The 20,670-nt window shown below is 39.7% G+C and overlaps 1 protein-coding gene across 1 annotated transcript in view; it reads right to left on the minus strand.

Annotated features, from left to right (window-relative positions):
- ARHGEF38 (Rho guanine nucleotide exchange factor 38) overlaps nucleotides 1-19,655 on the minus strand; it is a gene marked incomplete at its 3' end in the record, with an annotated part of 153,992 nt that extends 134,337 nt beyond the window's left edge. The window contains exon 1 of the mRNA XM_079713238.1: nucleotides 19,454-19,655. Within this exon, the coding sequence (XP_079569364.1) occupies nucleotides 19,454-19,649 (196 nt within the window). The 5' untranslated portion in view covers nucleotides 19,650-19,655. The remainder of the gene's footprint in view (nucleotides 1-19,453) is intronic.
- Nucleotides 19,656-20,670: the final 1,015 nt, after the last annotated feature.

A 20,670-nucleotide genomic window follows, 5' to 3' on the forward strand; every position in this document is an offset into this window, starting at 1 on the left:
TATTTTTGTTTTTATTTTCATTACTCTAGGAGGTGGATCCAAAAAGATCTTCCTGCAATTATGTCAAGGAGTGTTCTGCCTATGTTTTCCTCTAAGAGTTTTATAGTATCCTGTCTTACATTTAGGCCTTTAATCCATTTTGAGTTTATTTTTGTGTGTGGTATTATGGTGTGTTCTAATTTCATTCTTTTACATGTAGCTGTCCAGTTTTCCCAGCACCACTTATTGAAGAGACTGTCTTTTCTCCATTGTATGGTCTTGCCTCCTTTGTCATAGATAAATTGACCATGGGTGCATGGGTTTATTTCTGGGCTTTCTATCCTGTTCCATTGGTCTATATTTCTGTTTTGTGCCAGGACCATACTGTTTTGATGACTAGTAGCTTTGTAGAATAGTTTGAAGTCAGGGATCATGATTCCTCCAGCTGTTTTTCTTTCTCAGGATTGCTTTTGCTATTCAGGGTCTTTTGTGTTTCCATACAAATTGAAAATTTTTTTGTTCTAGTTCTGTGAAAAATGCCATTGGTAATTTGATAGGGATTGCATTGAATCTGTAGATTGCCTTGGGTAGTGCAGTTATTTTGACAATATTGATTCTTCCAATACAAGAACATGGTATATCTTTCCATCTGTTTGTGTCATCTTCGATTTCTTTCATCAGCATCTTATAGTTTTCGGAGTACAAGTCTTTTGACTCCTTGGGTAGGTTTATTACTAGGTATTTTATTCTTTTTAATGAGATGGTAAATGGGATTGTTTCTTTAATTTCTATTTCTTATCTTATGTTGTTAGTGTATAGAAATGCAAGAGATTTCCGTGTATTAATTTTGTAACCTGCAACTTTACCGAATTTACTGATGAGCTCTAGTAGCTTTCTGGTAGCATCTTCAGGCTTTTCTATGTATAGTATGTCATCTGCAAACAGTGACAGTTTAACTTCTTTTCCAAGTTGGATTCCTTTCATTTCTTTTTCTTCTCTGATTGCCATTGCCAGGACTCCCAAAACTATGTTGAATAAAAGTGTTGAGAGTGGGCATCCTTGTCTTGTTTCTGATCTTAGAGGAAGTGTTTTCAGCTTTTCACCATTGAGTATGATATTAGCTGTGGTTTTGTCATATATGGCCTTTATTATGTTGAAGTAGGTTTCCTTTATGCCCACTTTCTCAAGAGTTTTTGTCATAAATTGGTGTTGAATTTTATCAAAAGCTTTCTCTGCATCTATTGAGGTGATCATATGGTTTTTATTCTTCAGTTTGTTAATGTGGTGTATCACACTGATTGATTTGCGTATATTGAAAAATCCTTGCACTCTGGGATAAATCCCACTTGCTCATGGTCTATGATCCTTTCAATGTATTGTTGAATTCAGTTTGCTAGTATTTTGCTGAGGATTTTTGTGTCTATGTTCATCAGTGATATTGGCCTGTAATTTTCTTTTTTTGTAGTATCTTTGTCTGGCTTTGGTATCAGGGTGATGGTGGCCTCATAGAATGAGTTTGGGGGTATTCCTTCCTCTGCAATTTTTTGGAATAGTTTCAGAGGATAGGTGTCAACTTGTCTCTAAATGTTTGATAGAATTCGCCTGTGAAGCCATCTGGTCCTGGACTTCTGTTTGTTGGGAGTTTTTTAATCACAGTCTCAATTTCAGTACTTGTGATAGGTCTGTTCATATTTTCTATTTCTTCCTGGTTCAGTCTGGGAGATGGTACCTTTCTAAGAATTTGTCTAATTCTTCTAGGTTGTCCTTTTTATTGGCATATAGTCACTTGTAGTAGTCTCATATGATCCTTTGTATTTCTGCGGTGTCAGTTGTAACTTCTCCTTTTTCATTTCTAATTTTATTGATTTGAGTCCTCTCCCTTTTTTCTTGATGAGTCTTGCTAAAGGTTTATCAATTTTGATTATCTTTTCAAAGAACCAGCTTTTAGTTTCATTGATCTTTTCTATTGTTTCCTTCATTTCTTTTTCATTTATTTCTGCTCTGATCTTTATGATTTCTTTCCTTCCACTAACTTTGGGTTTTGCTTGTTCTTCTTTCTCTAGTTGCTTTAGGGATAAAATTAGGTTGTTTATTTGAGATTTTTCTTGTTTCCTGAGGTAAGATTTTATTGCTATAAACTTCCCTCTTAGAACTGCTTTTGCTACATCCCATAGGTTTTGGATTGTTGTGTTTTCATTTTCATTTGTCTCTAGGTATTTTTAAAAATTTCCTCTTTGATTTTTTTCAGTGATCCATTGGTTGTTTAGTAACATATTATTTAGCCTCCACATATTTGTGTTTTTTACAGGTTTTTTTTCTTGTAGTTGATTTCTAATCTCATGGCATGGTGGTCAGAAAAGTTGCTTGATGTGATTTTGGTTTTCTTAAATTTATCAAGGGTTGCTTTATAAACCAACATGTGATCCATCCTAGAGAATGTTCTGTGTGAACTTAAGAAGAATATGTATTCTGCTGCTTTTGGATGGAATGCTCTATAAATATCAATAAGACTATCTGGTCTAATGTGTAATTTCAGGCCTGTGTTTCCTTATTCATTTTCTGTCTGGATCAGCTGTCCATTGATGTAAGTGGGGTGTTAAAGTCCCTCACTATTATAGTGTTACTGTCGATTTCTCCTTTTATGGCTGTTAGCATTTGCCTTATATATTGAGGCGCTCCTATATTAGGTGCATATATATTTACAATTGTTACATCTTCTTCTTGGGTTGATTCCCTTGATCATTATGTAATGTCCTTCTTTGTCTCTTGTAATAGTCCTTATTTTAGCGTCTATTTTGTCTGATATGAGTATTGCTACTCCAGCTTTCTTTTGATTTCCATTGCATGGAATACTTTTTCAATCCCCTCACTTTCAGTCTCTGTTTGTCCCTAGATCTGAAGTGGGTCTCTTGTAGACAGCATATATACAGATCTTGTTTTTGTATCCATTCAGCCAGTCTATGTCTTGGTTGGAGCATTTAATCCTTTTACATTTAAGGTAATCATCATTATCAATATGTATGTTCTTATTGCCATTTTAATTGTTTTGGATTTGGTTTTGTAGGTCTTTTTTTCTTCCTCTTTTGTTCTCTTCTCTTGTGATTTGATGACTATTTTTAGTGTTGTGTTTGGATTGTTTTTCTTTTTTGTATGTGTATCTATTGTAAATTTTGGTTTGTGGTTACCACGAGGTTTTGATATAGCAGTCTAGATTTATATACAAGATTGTTTAGTTTGCTGATCTCTTAATTTCAAATGCATTTCCAATATCCTGCATTTTACTCTCCTCTTCTCACAATTGCTGGTTTTGATGTCATATGTGTGTGTGGATGATTTCCTGCCTTTACTGTATGACAGCCTTTACTGGTGGGCTTTTCTATTTGTAATTTTTTTGCTTCTAGTTGTGGCCATTTCTTTTCTATCTAGAGAAATCCCTTTAGCATTTGGTATAAAGCTGGTTTTGTGCTGCTGAATTCTCTTAGCCTTTGCTTGTGTGTAAGTTTTGATTTCTCTGTCGAATCTGAATGAGAGCCTTACTGGTAGAGTATTCTTGGTTGTAGGTCATTCCCTTTCATCACTTGAAATATATCATGCCACTCCCTTCTGGCCTGAAGAGTTTCTGCTGAAAAATCAGCTGATAACATTATGGGGATTTTCTTGTATGTTATTTGTTGCTTTTCCTTTGCTGCTTTTAATGTTTTCTCTTTAATTTTTGCCAGGTTGATTAACATGTGTCTTGGTATATTCCTTCTTGGGTTTATCCTATATGGGACTCTCTGTACTTCCTGGACTTGAGAAAATGTTTCTTTTCCCATCTTAGGGAAGTTTCTGGCTATTATCTCTTCAAATATTTTCTCAGGCCCTTTCCCTCTCTCTTCTCCGTCTTGGACCTCTATCATGTGAATGTTGGTGTGTTTAATGTTGTCCCAGAGGACTCAGACTGTCCTCATCTCTTTTCATTCTTTTTTCGTTATTCTGTTCCATAGTAGTGATTTCCACCAATCTAGCTTCCAGCTCACTTATTTGTTCTTCTGCCTCATTTATTCTGCTATTGATTCTTTCTAGTGCATTTTTCATTTCAGGTATTGTATTGTTCATCTTTGTTTGTTTGTTCTTTAAATCTTCTAGCTCTTTATAAAACATTTCTTGTATCCTCTTGGTCTGTGCTTCCATTCTTTTTGCTAGATTTTGGATCATCATTACTATCATTACTCTGAACTCTTTTTCAGGTGGATTGCCTGTCTCTACTTCACTTAGTTGTTCTTCTGGGATTTTATCTTGTTCCTTCATCTGGAGCATATTTCTCTGCTGTCTCACTTTGTCTACCTTTCTGTGTTTGTGGTCTCCATTCTTCAGGCTGCAGGACTGTAATTCTTCTTGGTTCTGGTGTCTGCCCCCTGGTGGGAGGTTGGTGTGGGGATTTATACAGGCTCCTGGTGGGAGGGACTGGTACCTGCTCACTGGTGGGTGGAGCTGAATCTTGTTCCTCTGGTGGGCAGAGCTGTGTCAAGGAGTGTGTTTATTGGCAGCTATTAATTCAGGAAGACTTTAGGTAACCTGTCTGCTGATGGGTGGGGCTGTGTTCCCACCCTATTGGTTGTTTGGCCTGAAGCATCTCAGCACTGGAGCCTGCAGGCTGTTGGGTGGGGCCAGGTCTTGGTGCCAAAATGGCAACCTCCAGGAGAGCTCATGTCAATGAGTATTCCCTGGGGTATCCGCCACCAGTCCTTGCCCTCACAGTGAGCCACAGTTGACCCCTGTCTCCCCAGGAGACCCTCCAAGACCCACACTTAGGACTGGCCCAGGATCCTATGGAGTCACTGCTTTGCCCTTGGTCCCAGTGCACGTGAAAGCTTGTGTGCGCCCTCCAAGGGTGGAGTCTCTGCTTCCCCCAGTTCTGTGGAACTCCTACACTTAAGCCCTGTTGGCCTTCAAAGCCAAATGTTCAGGGGGCTCCTCTTCCCAATGCCAGACCCCCAGGCTGGGGAGCCTGACGTGGTGCTCAGAACTCTCACTCCTGTGGGGGAACCTCTGTGATGTAATTATTTTCCAGTTTGTGGGTCATCCACTCAGCAGTTATGGGATTTGATTAAATTGTGAAAGTGTCCCTGCTACCATCTCACTGTGACTTCTTATTTGTCTCTGTGTGTAGAATATCTTTCTTGGTAGGTTCAAGTCTCTTTTGTTGATGGTTGTTCAGCAGTTAGTTATGATTTTGGTGTTTTCATGAGAGGAGGTGAGCTCAAATCCTTCTACTCTGCCATCTTACTGCTCCAGAAGCCTGAGGGTCAGTGTGATATAATGGCAAGCGTACTCTATTTGAAGACTTGGGGCCAAGTCTAGGCTTCCTTTTTACTTTCTCTCTGGCCCCGGGTAAGTCATTTAATTTCTCTGGGTCTTCCTCCAGTCTTAAAATATCACTGACTCTAAACAAAGAACTTTGGGTTGTGCACACCCAAGCATGGCCACACAGCCTGGGCCTCCTCTTTGCTCCCCAAGGAGCAGTCACTACCTGCTCTGAAGGAAACTGGTACCAGGCCTGGCAATTTCTTAAAACAAGACAATGATGAAGGTTGCCACATTGTTTGACACTTCCTTTCATGAAAGATTTTGCTTTAGCATGCAAGGCTGTTTGACAGCATTTTACCCACTGTAGAATTTCTTTCAAAATTGGAGTTAATCTCTGCAACCGTGTTGCTGCTTTATCAACTAAGCATTTGTAATGTTCTAAATCCTTTATGCTAATTTCAACAATCTTCACAGCATCTTCACCAAGAGTAGTTTCTATCTCAAGAAACCACTCTCTTTGCTAATCCATAAGAAGCATCTCCTCATCTGTTGAAGTTTTATCATGAGATTGAAGCGATTTAGTCGCATCTTCAACCTCAACTTCTAATTCTAGTTGTCTTGCTATTTCTACCACCTCTGTAGTTCCTTCCTCTGCTAATGTCTTAAACCCCTCAAAGTCATCCATGAGGGCTGGAATTAACTCCTTCCAAAATCCTGTTAGTGTTGATATTTTGACTTCTTCCCATGAATCACAAATGTTCTTACTGGCATCTAGAATGGTGAATCCTTTCCAGAAGGTTTTCCATTTACTTTGCCCAAATCCATCAGAGGAATTGCTATTGATGGCAGCTATAGCCTTATGAAATGTATTTCTTAAATAATAAGACTTGAATGTGAAAATTATACTTTGATCCATGTGCTGCAGAATGAAAGTTATGTTAGCAGGCATGAAAACAACATCAATCTCATTGTACACCTCCATCTGACCTCTTGGGTGACCAGGTGCCTTGTCAATGTGCAGTCATATTTTGAAAGAAATGTTTTTTCTGAGCAATAGTTCTCAACAGTGGGCTTAAAATATTCAGTAAATCATGTTGTAAACAAATGTGCTGTCATCCCGGTTTTGCTGTTCCATTTATAGAACATAGGAAGAGTAAACTAAGCATCATTCTTAAAGACCCTAGGATTTTTGGAATGGTAAATGAGCACTGGTTTCAAGTTAAAGCTACCAGGTACATTAACCCCTAACAAGAAAGTCAGCCTGTCCTTTGAAGCTTTGAAGCCAGGCATTCACTTCTCCTCTCTAGCTATGCAAGTCCTAGATGACATCTTCTTCCAATAGAAGGCTGTTTCATCTGCATTGAAAATCTGTTGTTTAGTGTAGCCACCTTCATTAATTATCTTAGCTAGATCTTCTAGATAACTTGCTGTAGCTTCTACATCAGCACTTGTTGCTTCACCTTGCACTTTTCCTTAAACCTCATTAACCAAGCGCTGCTAGTTTCCAACTTTTCTTCTTCAGCTTCCTCACCTCTCTCAGCATTCACAGAATCGAAGAGAGTTAAGGCCTTGCTCTTGATTAGGCTTTGGCTTAAGGGAATGTTGTGGCTGTTTTGATCTTCTGTCCAAACCACTACAACTTTCTCCATCTCAGCATTAAGACTGTTTCACTTGCTTGTCATTCATGTGTTTACTGGAGTAGCACTTTTAATTTCCTTCAAAAACTTTTCCTTTGCATTCAAAACTTGGCTAACTGCTTGGTGTAAAAGGCCTAGTTTGTTTCGATATGCCTTCTTCACTAAGCGTAATCATTTCTAGCTTTTAATTTAACGTGAGAGATGTGTGACTCTTCCCTTCACTTGAACATTTAGAGGCCATTGTAGGGTTATTAACTGGCCTAAATTCAACATCCTTGTGTCTCAAGGATTAGGGAAGCCTAAGGAGAGGGAAAGAGACAGGGGAACAGGCTGTCGATGGAGCAGTGAGAAAATACACAATATTTATAGATTGCTTGCCACCTTATATAGGTGCAGTTCCTGGCACTCTAAACAATTACAATAGTAACATCACAGCTCACCATAACAAATGAATAATGAAAAAGTATTATAATTTACTTTGTGAGAATTGCCAAAATGTGATGCAGAGACACGAAGTGAGCAAATGCTATTGGAAAAAATGGTGCCAATAGACTAGCTTGACACAAGGTTGCCACAAAACTTCAATCTGTAAAAAAATGGAATACCTGCAATGAACAGTAAAGTGAAGCACAAGAAAATGTAGTATTTCTGTATAGTTAGTAAACGTAATTGTGTAGTATATATACATATAGTACACCCAGTGAGTATATGAAAAGGCTCTTCCTACTGATATAATCTGAGAGTAGGAAAAGTTATCAGGGTTTGAACACAGACATAAATATAGAGAAGAACATTTTGAAAATAAGATCAAATTGTGGTTTGAGTGTTTTGTTTGGTATGATTATTTTTGTTGTTGTTGTTAATTTGTACATATATATAAGAATGTATAGAAGAAAAGATACAGGACCTTAGCTTCTCTGTTAGGTTTATCCCAATCCAAAATCTGATTTGATTTATAATTCATTGAAAGAAAATTTTAACTATAATTATATGTTGATTAAACTCTCTGTGTGAAGTGTCAAACACATAAAAATATTTCATTTGCAACTGCAATATAATGATGCTTCAATTTTGTCAGAGAAGTATTGGCTTTGTTTTCCAAGAATTTATTGATTAAAAGAAATCTAATTTCACATTTTAATTTAATATTTCACTTTTACACAGAAATACTCAGAATAAAGAAGCAAACATTCTATGAGATTATAATTGCATCATATAAAAAATGTTTCATTGTTTTGAATATTTAAAAAACAGTAGCACTGTTGTAACAGAATGTCCATTCTAAATGTCTGACTGGTGTGACATTAACAAGCAAGTCAAACTCTAGAAGAGTATTTATTTTCAAGCACACTATTTCTATTTTTTGATGTATAGATTTTGTTAATAAAAAAAGGAGGGGGGCTTCCCTGGTGGCACAGTGGTTGAGAGTCCGCCTGCCGATGCAGGGGACGCGGGTTCGTGCCCCGGTCCGGGAAGATCCCACATGCCGCGGAACAGCTGGGCCCGTGAGCCATGTCCGCTGAGCCTGCGTGTCCGGAGCCTGTGCTCCACAATGGGAGAGGCCACAACAGTGAGAGGCCCGCATATCGCAAAAAAAAAAAAAAAAAAAAAAAAAAGAGGAAATCACTCAGAATCTTCACTTAGCCCAGAATGAAAATAATTTAATTTCTTTATCTAAATCTGGTTATAAAAATGTAAGATTACATTTCAAGAGATAACATATACATCCTCCAGGATGAGGTAAGTCTGATTTTTGTATGCCCTTGCTAATGAGAACAGAATTGTAAAGGGTGACCAAGAAAACACAATATGAAGAAGATAAATATGCGGTATGATAAAAATTAATAAATAATTCCCTCATGTGAGTTAGATCCATAACCAAGACCTGTGACCCTGAAGTCAGTGATGTGATTTGGACCTGGCTTCAAGGGAGCCCACCATGGGGAAGGGCCTCCTGTATCCATTCTGGATGTTCACTGCACAACTGCCACACCATCCATTTATTGTTCATTAATTCATTCATTTACCTGCTCATTTACATAAGAAACAGGATTATTGAGTACAGGCCATCCTTTCCCTAGCTGCTGACGATTCCAATGCTCCTGTCCTTGAGAAGTTCAACCAAATGTAAGAGACATTGGCACGTGAATAACGAATATGAGAAATGTATAGAGGATGGGACACTCAAATATATTTTGGGTGTAACAACAGAAAGATAGAATTGAAAAGGTAAATAGGGGGTTATAAAACCATCAAGATGAGGGAGAACACTCCAGGCTGAGGAAACAGCAGGTGTCAAGGCAAGACAAGCCGAAGTAAAACTGTCCCTCAGGCCAGACATGGAAAGATAGAGTCATGGTGTGAGAGGCCTTATACCCATTTTAATGTTATAACATGGGGTCTCCAACTTTATTAATTTTTTTTATCATGGTAAAACATACAGAACATAAAATTTACCATGTTAACTATCTTTAAGTGCACAATTCAGCTTTAAGTACATTCACATTGTTGTGCAACCATCACCACCATCCATCTCCAGAAATTTTTCATCTTCCCAAACTGAAACTCTGGACCCATTAAACACTAACTCCCTACTCTCCTTTCCCCCCAGCCTCTGGCAACCACCATTCTACTTTTTGTCTCTATGTATTTGACTATTCCAGGTACCTCTTTTAAGTGGAATCATATAATACTTGTACTTTTGTGTCTGGCTTATTTCGCTTAACATGATGTCTTCAAGATTCATCCTGTTGTAGCATGTGTCAAAATTTCATCCCAAACTGTTTTGTTCATGGGTCAGTTAAACTGTTTTGAGGAAGTACCTCCAATGCATGGGTAGTATTAATGTATCACATACATGATAAAGAATACACAAAATAGATACTTTCAAAGGATAAGACTAAAATATTAACTTATTTTTTTCTTTCATAATGAATTTTCTTGAAACCCCCCTCTGGGCTGCCTGTACCTCTGTTTGGACACTACTGCTAGAGAACATGGAAAAGCATTGCGGAATATTAAGCAGAGGAACAATATAGTTTGACACTATGACCCAGTTTTCCATCAGACATTCTCTTCCTGCTGTGTATGCAGCCTATTCCTTAAGAACAAACCACAAAAGAGGTACTACTAAAATCTGGGGTTAGAACAACAGAGACTGCATAGTGATTGAAAAAGCATGGAACTTGGAGTCAAGTAGACCTCAGTATAACTCTGACGTTACTGCTTACTAGTTGCATAATGCTGGGCAAGTGTCTACACCTCTTGTAACCTTAATTTTATTATCTATAAATATTTGACAATGACTTCTTAGCAAAGTTGTTAAGAGCATGAAATGATGTAATGTACCCACATGCCTAGTACAGATGCTAGTTGGTATTAGTGTCATCTTTTTCAGCTATGAACCCCAGACAGGAAAACCAATTTTATTACCTTGTTCCATGAACTAGGACATGTTTAAACCCTCTTTCTGGAATGCCCTCTTCCCCCCAGAAAAAATCCAAACTGGATTTCAAGATTCAGATTTCAGTGTTTCTTTTTTTGACATTTTAGATGTCCAACTAAGCTCTTTCTCATCACAATTCCTATATTGATTTACTTGTGTCTTTAATATATTAATAACCACTAATTTCAGGTCAGTGCTGTGATGAGCTGACCAGTTCCCCTTCAGAAAAAAAAGGACTTCTTGCCCCACTGCTGGGAGTGTCACCAGCAGACAGCTCCTTTTAGAAATTATCTCAGATGAGAGCACCTCTCAGGTCATGTTCCCTTTCCAAGGTGGCCCCATCCAATAACCTGAAGGGTGATGATATAAGGACCCAGGTTCTTCACAGCACTGTGACAAGTCCAAAGGATCATCTCATCTTCAGAACTTGCCTTAGAGTTGGCTAAGGCTTTCACTGAGACCAGATCACAGCTCAAGCTCTCTCTCTTTCTCCCTATCTTCTGCCTGTCCCTTCTCTTCCCCAGGTGGTGATCATAAGAACATTCCCTAATAAACCTCCTGCACCCAAATTTCCACCTCAGAATCTGCAACCCAGGAACCCAAACTGCAGCCTTACCTCAGGCACTTATTGCTACAATTATTGGTTCACTGCCTGCCTCACTCCATAGGCTGGGTTCACTTCTGGTTACTTTTATATTCTCAGGATCTAGTTAATACCTGGTTGGTATTAACCAGGTATTAACTTGTTGGATAAATGCTTGTTGGATAAATTCATTAAAACTGAGATTTCATTTTCTTTGGCCAAGAAATTCTATTTTCTTGTTTAATTAAGTTTATTTATTTATATTCTCTATTTTTACAGAAAAAGAAGTTAGAGGAGTTAACTCAAAAATTGACTCCAATTAAATAGTGGGGAAACGGGAATGACAGAATTGTAAAAGCCAATATACCAATGATACAGATCAATATAGTTATAATGAGTCATTGAATAGTTTTAAATCATTGAGTAAGTAGTCTTTGAGCTGAGCATCTACCATATACCAGGCACTGCTTAAGTGTTAAAATAAGACTAACTCTCTACTTCCAAGGAAAATTATGTTCAAGTGGAAGAGAGGGGCAAAATAGAATAGAAAAGCATAATTCCAGAGAGCAACAGGTAGTATGAAGGTCACTGAAAGGGATTAGAAAATACCATCCCAAAATATACCTCTCTGGCATGTACTGAAATAACCCTTATATTCCATTAATTTCCACCATATGTTTCCTGTTCACTTCCCCACAGTTTAATACCCTTAGCTCAAACCCCCTTTTCCTTTGTCTTGCCACATTTCCACAAGTTATCACTCTTTGTTAAAATGATATATAAGCCCCTGGGTCTAACTGCTTTGGGATTCTTGCTTCTTTCTATGAAACCCTCTGTGCCATGTACAAATATTAACATCAAATAAAATGTGCATGCTTTTTCTCCTGTTATTCTGTCTTTTGTAAGTTCTACTCACATGTCCCAGTCACAGAACCTAAGAGGAGAAAGGAAAAGTCTTTCCTCCTCTACACCTCTGTAGGTAGAATGGTCAGGAAGGACTCTCCCAGAAGGTGAGCAGAGATCTCAGTGATGAGAATCCATACTTGCAGATATTTCGAGGAAAAAATTTGGGGGTGGGAGGGAAGTAGCTAATAAAAGGCCAGGCATTAGGTACAAAACTGACTCTAAGTTTCAGGCAGCTAAATATATACACTAAATTGCTTGTTTTTATCTGGAGAGGGGACATATTCTAATTCTTAAGAAGAGCCAAAGTTTTTCCTTGAATAAAACTGGATGGCACTGAGAGAAGTAAACAATGTCTTCATCAACGATTTCACAACAAAGACAGAAGCAGAAATCTGTGCCAACTTTTATAGTGACACTGGAGACCTAACATTAAAAAGCATTCAGGAAAGACAATTTCTGTGAGGGGTACAATGGCTCAGCGTGCTTAGAGCAACAGCTAGATGACGTGACCTTTAGGTTTTCTTCTTTACGTAAGAGCTGGATGTCAGACAGTCAAGATTATACTTGCTCTCAAGGGCCTCAGTCCAGGTATCACAGAGTATTCATTTCTTCTCTGACTCATTAATCAAGAAAAAAATTGTTCAGGACAACCTGGGACAAAGGCTTTAATCATAACACTCTATTTTTCTGCTGCATTTAAGACTCACAATTTAGGATGACTTCATAGAATTCTATTGAAATATCACCTACCTAGATAAAGAACTACTTGTTTCCAGTATATAATTCCATTCTTTTCATTTGCAAATGTATACACCACCATCACCACCACCCATTGCTATAAAATAGGGTTTTCAGTTTTGTGGATGCATGTTAAGTTTTATTGAGATACCAATAAATGACAACAGGCATAAAATTAAGGAAATAGTGTCAAGGTATCCAAGGAAGTGGGAAATGGAGATGATTAAGCTATTACAATAGGGCAGGTTTTCTTAACCTAACTTTGTAATTTTGTTTCCTGACAATTAAACCAAAAAATAGCATTTATTAAACAGCAACAACACACCAGCAGAGGCATGTCACAATAATGCCAGAGAAAGAACATGAATTCCAAAGTAAAAAATTTAGCAGGTCGAGTTTTATCATAGTAGCAGAGGAATGTCATCACATCACAAAACATGTATTGCAACCCTCAAAGAAAGTGCTTTGACTTCTCATTACTAATATACCCTACAGATAAAATACTTACTAAGTCAATGAATGAGTTGCATTTAATTTTGTAAATATTTAAAGCACCTATGATCAAATCCAAGCTCTACCACCTGAAGGAGTTTAGGACATGCCACCCCCAAATTTGTTACATTGGTACATTGATCATTTTGAGCTGAAAGCACTTGAAAAGCAGCAAATGAAGGGAGAGGCTTTCTCTGCACTCCCTTATTTGCCTAGAGACAGATCCTCCAAAAGGAGCTCAACCAGGGGACGTTGACTCCTCTCACAGGACAGGAGACTAGAAGTGACACCACAGCCAGACAGACTTTGTCACCAACTATTATGTATCCCTGCAATTCTTCTAAGGACCCATTATCTTTCCTAAAATTATTTACTCTCCCCTAAGTGGCCTACATTTCTCCTCTCCTTCCCCTATTAAGATAGTATATAAGCTCTCTAATCCTAACCTTTTTTGAGTTATTCACTTCTTTTTTCCTGTGATGCTCCCTGGCATGTAATATTCAAAATGAATACCCTTGTATACTTTTTCTCCTGTTAAGCTGCCTATTGTTTGTTTAGTTCATAGGCCCAGCTGTTGAATGTAGGAGGGTAGAGGGAGAGTCATTTCTCCTTTATATACCTATTTTTTTCAACTATAAAACCCCAAATGAAAAGGTGTTGGGATCAAATAACAATGTGTGAAAGCCCCTGGCTGACACGGCTTCTGGCGGATGACAGTCACGATGTCTTTCCTTCCCTCCGCTTCCCTTCCTTTCCTCTTTCCACAACCTAGTATAAAAGGAAGGCTATATCCTGAATGTAGATAACAGTCATAAGTAGCCTCCTTTTTGGGCCTGGAGCAAGTGTATAAACAGAGGCTGCATACCTTATCTACATATTTAAAAATTTTAAGTCAAGCTGGCAAACTGTTAAATAAAATATGTTATATCCTTCCATCTTGATGAATATACCTTCATAACAATCTGGAAAGCCAAGTTCAAAATTAGATCTCTCAGGTCCCTCAGAGTTTCATGCCAAAATTTAGCAGGAGGCCCTGGGCACAATCCCTCTCCCCAGTCATGAGGCCTGTATCCCTACCCTTCCCTCTACCAGCTCCTCCACCCACAAAGGGCCTGGTAGGCATGGTGTGAACACCCCAGCATGATCGAGCTCCAGACACACCTCCATAACCAACTGGCCCTGGAGCCAAAGGGTGTGCCCACCAGCAACCACAGTCTGACCTAAGGAGAAAGGGATTGGGAAGAGGTCCCAACAGGCCTTGGTGGCAGTGATTAGGGCCAGTTGAACAGAAAATTCCATGGTCCCAGATGCCCTGAACTTAGTCTAGAAATGAGGTTAAGGATCGCAGGCAGCCAGGAATCTTGGCCCCAAGGACTCCTCACCTGCTTGGTGGAGAGGGGGCCACAGGGGGCGCTCTAAAGCTCCACCTGAAGCCAAGTCTTGCCTGGTGCTCAGGGTGATACTGCTGACAAGTTTAGCAATTCTTGCAATAATCCACCATCACCAGGAAATCAATATCCACAAAAATACTGAAGTTAATATGATTAGGGTATCAAGAAAAAGTAATTCTATAAAAAGACCGTTTTCCCTTTTCCTGTATCAACAGAAGCAAAGATGAATGTAGCTTGAGTGCTTTTCTCTCACTCATCTTTTTCCCAACTATATCACTATTTTAAGGTTCATTTCTATCTGTGCTTAGCACATCTGAATTTTCTCTCTCCCTCTTCCTCTCCTTCCTTTCTTCCATTAGCTCATCCCTCCCTCTTGATTTCTCATTTTGTGTTTTGATAAACCCATCATTTTTATGGACAAAAAATAGAATTAGAAGCTGTGTTTGCTACCTTAAAAAAAGTTATATCTAGAGGTACATCAGTTAAATATGGAAGGAATAAATTTTCCCATCACAATGTGGTAGTAGTGAGATAGCTCAAACTTTCTTGATTTCTGGGACTCACTTTATTTGATCCAATGTGTCCTCTAAAAACTGCAAAATACTCTTACTGGAAAAGAAAGAAAGTAAAATATCATGCTTCTTTTGGGTTTCTATGCATGCAACGAGAGAGAAGTTAATTAGCTTTAACAGTGCCTTTACACTGTTAACGGTCACATTACTGATCCAAGTACTTCCCGTTTCACTAAAGGCAGGTAAAGGAGTTACTTTTACAGTACTCAAAGAACAGGCAGGAACAAAAAGGACTCATAGCACCAGGAGAGAACCATGCACGAACAGCTGGACAATTACTTTTATTCCACCCTTCATTACCCCTTGAACAAAAATCACCAAATCTTCCAGTGTTAACAGCTCATCCTCCTTACTTACAGATTAGTTTGTATTATTAAAAATCATTACAAATTAACTGTTCCCATAATCTGACCAAGTCTAACTTCGTCTTTGAGCCATTTGTCCTCATACTGCAAAATATCTTATTCCCTATAAAGTCCATGCAGGAGAGTGGTTCATTTATTGTCACCATAGTGAGAACATTTCAGGATTTCATAAAAACAACCAATCAATCCTTTCATAATGAAAATGATATGATAGCCTTTGCAAAAAAGAAAATATCACAGACCTAACATGAATTGGAGATGTGATTTTTTGTTTTGTTATCTGCAGCTGTAAGGATATTTAACCCACCCACTCTCACTCTTTCACCTGACACTAGCAAAAATATGCATTGGCCAAAAAATTAACCAGAAGCTTAGCGTGGCCATAGAGGATAAAAGTAACTGACCAACTATCTTAGTTGATTTGGGCTGCTGTTAACAAAAATACCATAAACGGGGTGGCTTAAACAACAAACATTTGTTTTTCACAGTTTTTGCAGTTGAGAAGTCCAAGATCAAAGTTCAAGGTGCTGGTAAGGACCCCCTTCCTGGTGGACAGATGTCAGACTTTTCAAATCCTCACATGGCAGGGAGCAGAGAGGGAGGAAACAAGATCTCTCGTGTCTTATGAGGGCACTAATCCTATTCATGTGTGCTGGCCATGATTCCAAGGGCAAAGATGGAACAGTTAACGAGAAAGATAGGGTGCCTTTCATGGACTGGTGGGGGTGGGCGTGAGAGATGGGAGGGGAAATGGGTCAATAGTAGACAATAAATAAGGAAACAAACAACATAATTTCAGACAGAGATAAGCCCAGTGAAGATGTTAAAATACCCTTCTCTCCCCATTCTGCACCTCCACCCCATCCCCACTTATCATCTCTGAACGACAATGTTTTCTGACAACCTCTCCACCCAATCCTGAATAGACCATTTCCTCCTTCTGCAGATGCCCTGATCCCATGTCTACCTCTCGCCTGCACGAGAGGTATTTGTTTACTTCAGGCCCCTTTGGAGTAAAGGTCAGACACTTTTTCTTAATGATTTTGTAGTTGTTATTCCTGGCACATATTCTGGTTTTTGCTCACCGTATAACATATTCAATAAACGCCAGTTAACTGAACGAACCTGTTGAAGGAATAAGGATGCCACTAACTGTAGCTAGCACTGAACTATTATTGTGCAACTTGAGGCTTAGTAGGAATGACTACATTGATGTGACCACAATCTTTTACAAAGATTTTATGATACTCTCATTAGAATCATGTTCTATTGTTTAATTTAGTAGCTCTCACCCCCTGTACCATTTAAAAAATATTACAGCATAGGATTCACATTACTAAAGTGACGTCGGTCAGAAATTGAATGAAACAGATAAACTGTATAGTTAAGAGGTGAGCCCAGGGACACCGAAGACCGGTGTAACATTTCCCAGAACCCTAGAGAACTTGCTTCCAGAGACAGAACAGTAAATTGTATTACTCAGATAGCAACACAGCACTGAAGGACAACCAACTAAATAATTTGAGTCTGCTTTCCAGTATTGGAAAGCACACTGTGACCTTAGGGCCATCTGTCTGAGGGCTCTAACTAGCTCAGGTCTTTATTCAGTGCCTCCCAGGGAACTGCCAGTTCCAAGGTAGGCAGAGGAAAAACTCTTGGCATTGCAATAATAAAGAGCCTCTTAAGGTGATTTAGGACTCATCTGCATGATAAAGGGTAGAGTACAGATGAGAGAGTGAAAACCACAGAACTGATTGCTTCCAACATTAATGAGAAAATGCCTTCTATTGTTGCTAAACCAGTTACAGAAGAATCATACTAAAAGCTCTATTAGGCATTAGGTATCAGCCTTGGACTTTATTAAGAGTTACATCTTTAAAATGTTACTTATCAGGAGGCCAGCCTATCTTTACAGCTCTGATGTGCCCCTCTACGCTCCTTGATGATTTTTCTCCAGCACAGTCAGGTCTAGGACCATGGATTAACTCCTGCGTCTTTCCTTCCACCTTCAGAGACAGGATCCAACAGAGCACAGGAAAACCACAAATCCAGTGGAGTACGTAAGAAGCCTGAAGTCTTCTGCAAAGTAACCAACAAATATCTACTGTATTCTGTGGCCACAGACTTATTTTTTTTAAAGCTAAGTTTAGGAAGAGAATAACAAAAAGTATTCCCATTTTTATTTTACTAATGGAAAATCTGGATCAAAAAGATGCTGAATTAGTGAATCTCGGAAAGAAGAAGCATGTTATTAGGGATAAAGCAGTAGGCTTTTCCTGAATTTCTTATTTGTGGTCTCTTCATCAAAAGACAGAAAAGAGTTGAAACAGATTAGTAGATTAGTACATTTGGGCTAACACAAGGCAAGTCCTGTTCTAACATTATGGTACCCATCATTCCTAAAATTAAAAATAACTACTATTTATGGAGCACATGCCATGTGTCAGCCAATATTCTAGGTGTTTCATGTACTTATCTAATTTCATTCTCCCAATAACACTGTGTGGTAAGTATCATTATCCTATTTTCACAGATAGAGAAACTGAAGCTCAGAAATTTTAAGTGATTTGCTCAGTCTTATAGGTAGTAAATTGAAGAGCCAGGATTGGAAACCAAATATGCGTGACTTTAAAATTTGCATTTTTTCCAATTTATACGTGGCCTTGATAAAATTAATTTCAAAGCTCAAATAATACCCCTTCCCCATTAAAAAAAAACAATCTTTAAGGACAAGACTTGACTTTGCATTTTAATCCTGAGCTATCAGGATTTTTAAAAAGCATTAACTCATAGTAGGAAGCTTTAAAGATTTAATTTAAATGCATTTAACTTACTTAATTTAATTAAGTTGCATCATTAAGTCCAAGCACATTTTTTGAGGAAAGAGACCTTCTAAGTACAAGCTTGTGCCATTGGTCTCTCTAGCCTCATTGTAGTTTTTCAATACGGAATGACAGCTCATGGTAGGATTATGAGGGCTTAAACACAGTGTGCCTCAAAGTGGGAGAGACAGGTTCTGGGGGATCACATAACAGGTACTGCAGTGGCTACTTAAAACGTTGCACAGCATCCACATCAAAATGATGTTTACTAGAACAAATGACCTTTGAGAGAAAGGGAGAAGTAAAGGAGAGGGTGGATGGGAAGGGATAGCAATTCAGGGCCTGAAACAGGACATGTTATAATAACTGTGCCAATTATCTTACGACCATCACAAAATAACTGAAGTTACTTCCTCAACAGTCATTCAATCTAAGCGTGCTAAACATCTCTTACCATATTTGCATGTTATTCAATTCACTCTAAAGGAATGAACAGCTATGTGATTTTCAAGAAATCCTATTATACTATCCGATGACTATAACATCCCTTATTTTCCCAGACATAATTGTAGTTTCAGGCCCCTATTTAAGATAACCACAATCACAGTTCAGTACAATTACCTAGATAGATCTCCTGGTATGACATCTCACACCTGTCTATTGAGATAAACTATCTTTTGTAGGTTTCTAAATCATTTGCTTTCTAGTGCTTCCCACATCTTAAATTGGGTGCAGGAGGGAGGAGGAAAGAGGGATGTAGCAGGAAAAAAAAAGACATGGCAATATTAAGAATAATTCAGAATTGGCTTTTTTGGGTTTTTTTTTGATACGCGGGCCTCTCACTGCTGTGGCCTCTCCCATTGCAGAGCACAGGCTCCGGATGCGCAGGCTCAGCGGCCATGGCTCACGGGCCCAGCCGCTCCGTGGCATGTGGAATCTTCCCGGACAGGGGCACGAACCCGTGTCCCCTGCATCAGCAGGCAGACTCTCAACCACTGCGCCACCAGGGAAGCCCCAGAATTGGCTTTTTAACTATGGAAGTACATAATAAATTTCTCCTACAATTTGTGAATTACATTTACTTTCATTTTCTTATTTTCTTACTTTCTTCCTTATAGAGGAAGGTAATGTTTGATTTTCTCCTCTGCCTTAATTGCTTCCTTTGCAAGTGGAAGAGTAAGAGCAAAAGATCTGGGAGGGCAGGAACCAGGGCCATGGGTTTCTTGTAGGTTACCTTGTAATTTCTGGCTGTACTCGGTCCTGTGAGACTGGCTCCTCGTCAAGGTACCAGAGTGGTCCCCAGGAACACTGCTCTCAACCACAGGGTCAGTCTTCCTTCTCTCCAGCATATAGAGCCTGGGCCTCGGGAAGGGCAGACTCTTCTTCCTGGTGCCCATAGTTTCTCTCCCGGGGGCTTCTTTGGGCTCCATCGGAGGCAGAGACCAGCTCTAGGGGCCAGCGGGCAATGGCTGGCTGCTAAAGGGCCTCAGGGTAAATGTTAAAGCCGCCAGCCTGAGGAGCTTAACTGCCCCCTTCTAACCAACCGGCTTCACTCCAGGGTTACCTAGCTGTGACTGCCACCTCCACGGAGTCCCAGGGCTCCACCCCTATGAGGTCATTCTTTTTTATACCTAGAATCCAACAGGGGAAGCTGCCACCTGTTACCTGAGAGACCTGCCGAACCGAGCTAGGCAAAGCAGGGACTGCGCTGCAACATGCTGCTGAAGCAAACAAACATCCCATTGTGTGGGCCGAGGGCTGGGAGTCAGGGGAAAGGAAAGCGAACAAGGTGAGGCGGGAGGAGGGGAAGCGCGCGTGTGTGTACCCTGCGGCTTATGGGTTTAGTGTGGGCCGCTGGGTGTGTACAGGTGCGCTGGGACACTGCGTTGCTGTTCTGCTGCCCCGAGCCAGACGGGGCTCGGGTGTGACTCTCAGCCAGAGTCACCCACACGTGACCGCAGAGCTAGTGTGGAGCCATGAGAGCTTGCATTTGCATCACAACAGTGGGGACAGGGTCATTTTTTAAGGATTACTGTGCGCCCTCAAAGTCGTGCTTCCGCCTTTAAACACCGAACATTCAGAGAGTATTTGCTAAAAACGTACTCGCCAAACCCTGATCCGCATTCCTGAGGAAACAAGGGTTTGCATTGGAGAGGGGCTCGCGGCAGGCGCGAGAGGAGGGAAAGGCCTAGAGCCTCTCCGATTTCTTGCTCTCCACGTGCTGCCCTAGCCTGAAATTAGTCTTTTCAGTCCCAACCCCGTCCTTCTGGGTCCTGATCCTTGGGAAAATAAGCACTGGGCCAGGGTGTGATTTCTGTAAGTTCTTTTCCCGACCCTTTCGCAGATGGAGTGCACGAGAAAGGCAGCTCACCTTAGGAAAATAAGAGGAGGGAAAATGTTTGAAACTGAGAAGAGACTCCAGACAGTGGAAAGGCCCGGGGGGTGGGGAGG

This window comes from Hyperoodon ampullatus (assembly GCF_949752795.1).
Source record: "Hyperoodon ampullatus genome assembly, chromosome: 1".
Lineage (NCBI taxonomy): Eukaryota > Metazoa > Chordata > Mammalia > Artiodactyla > Ziphiidae > Hyperoodon > Hyperoodon ampullatus.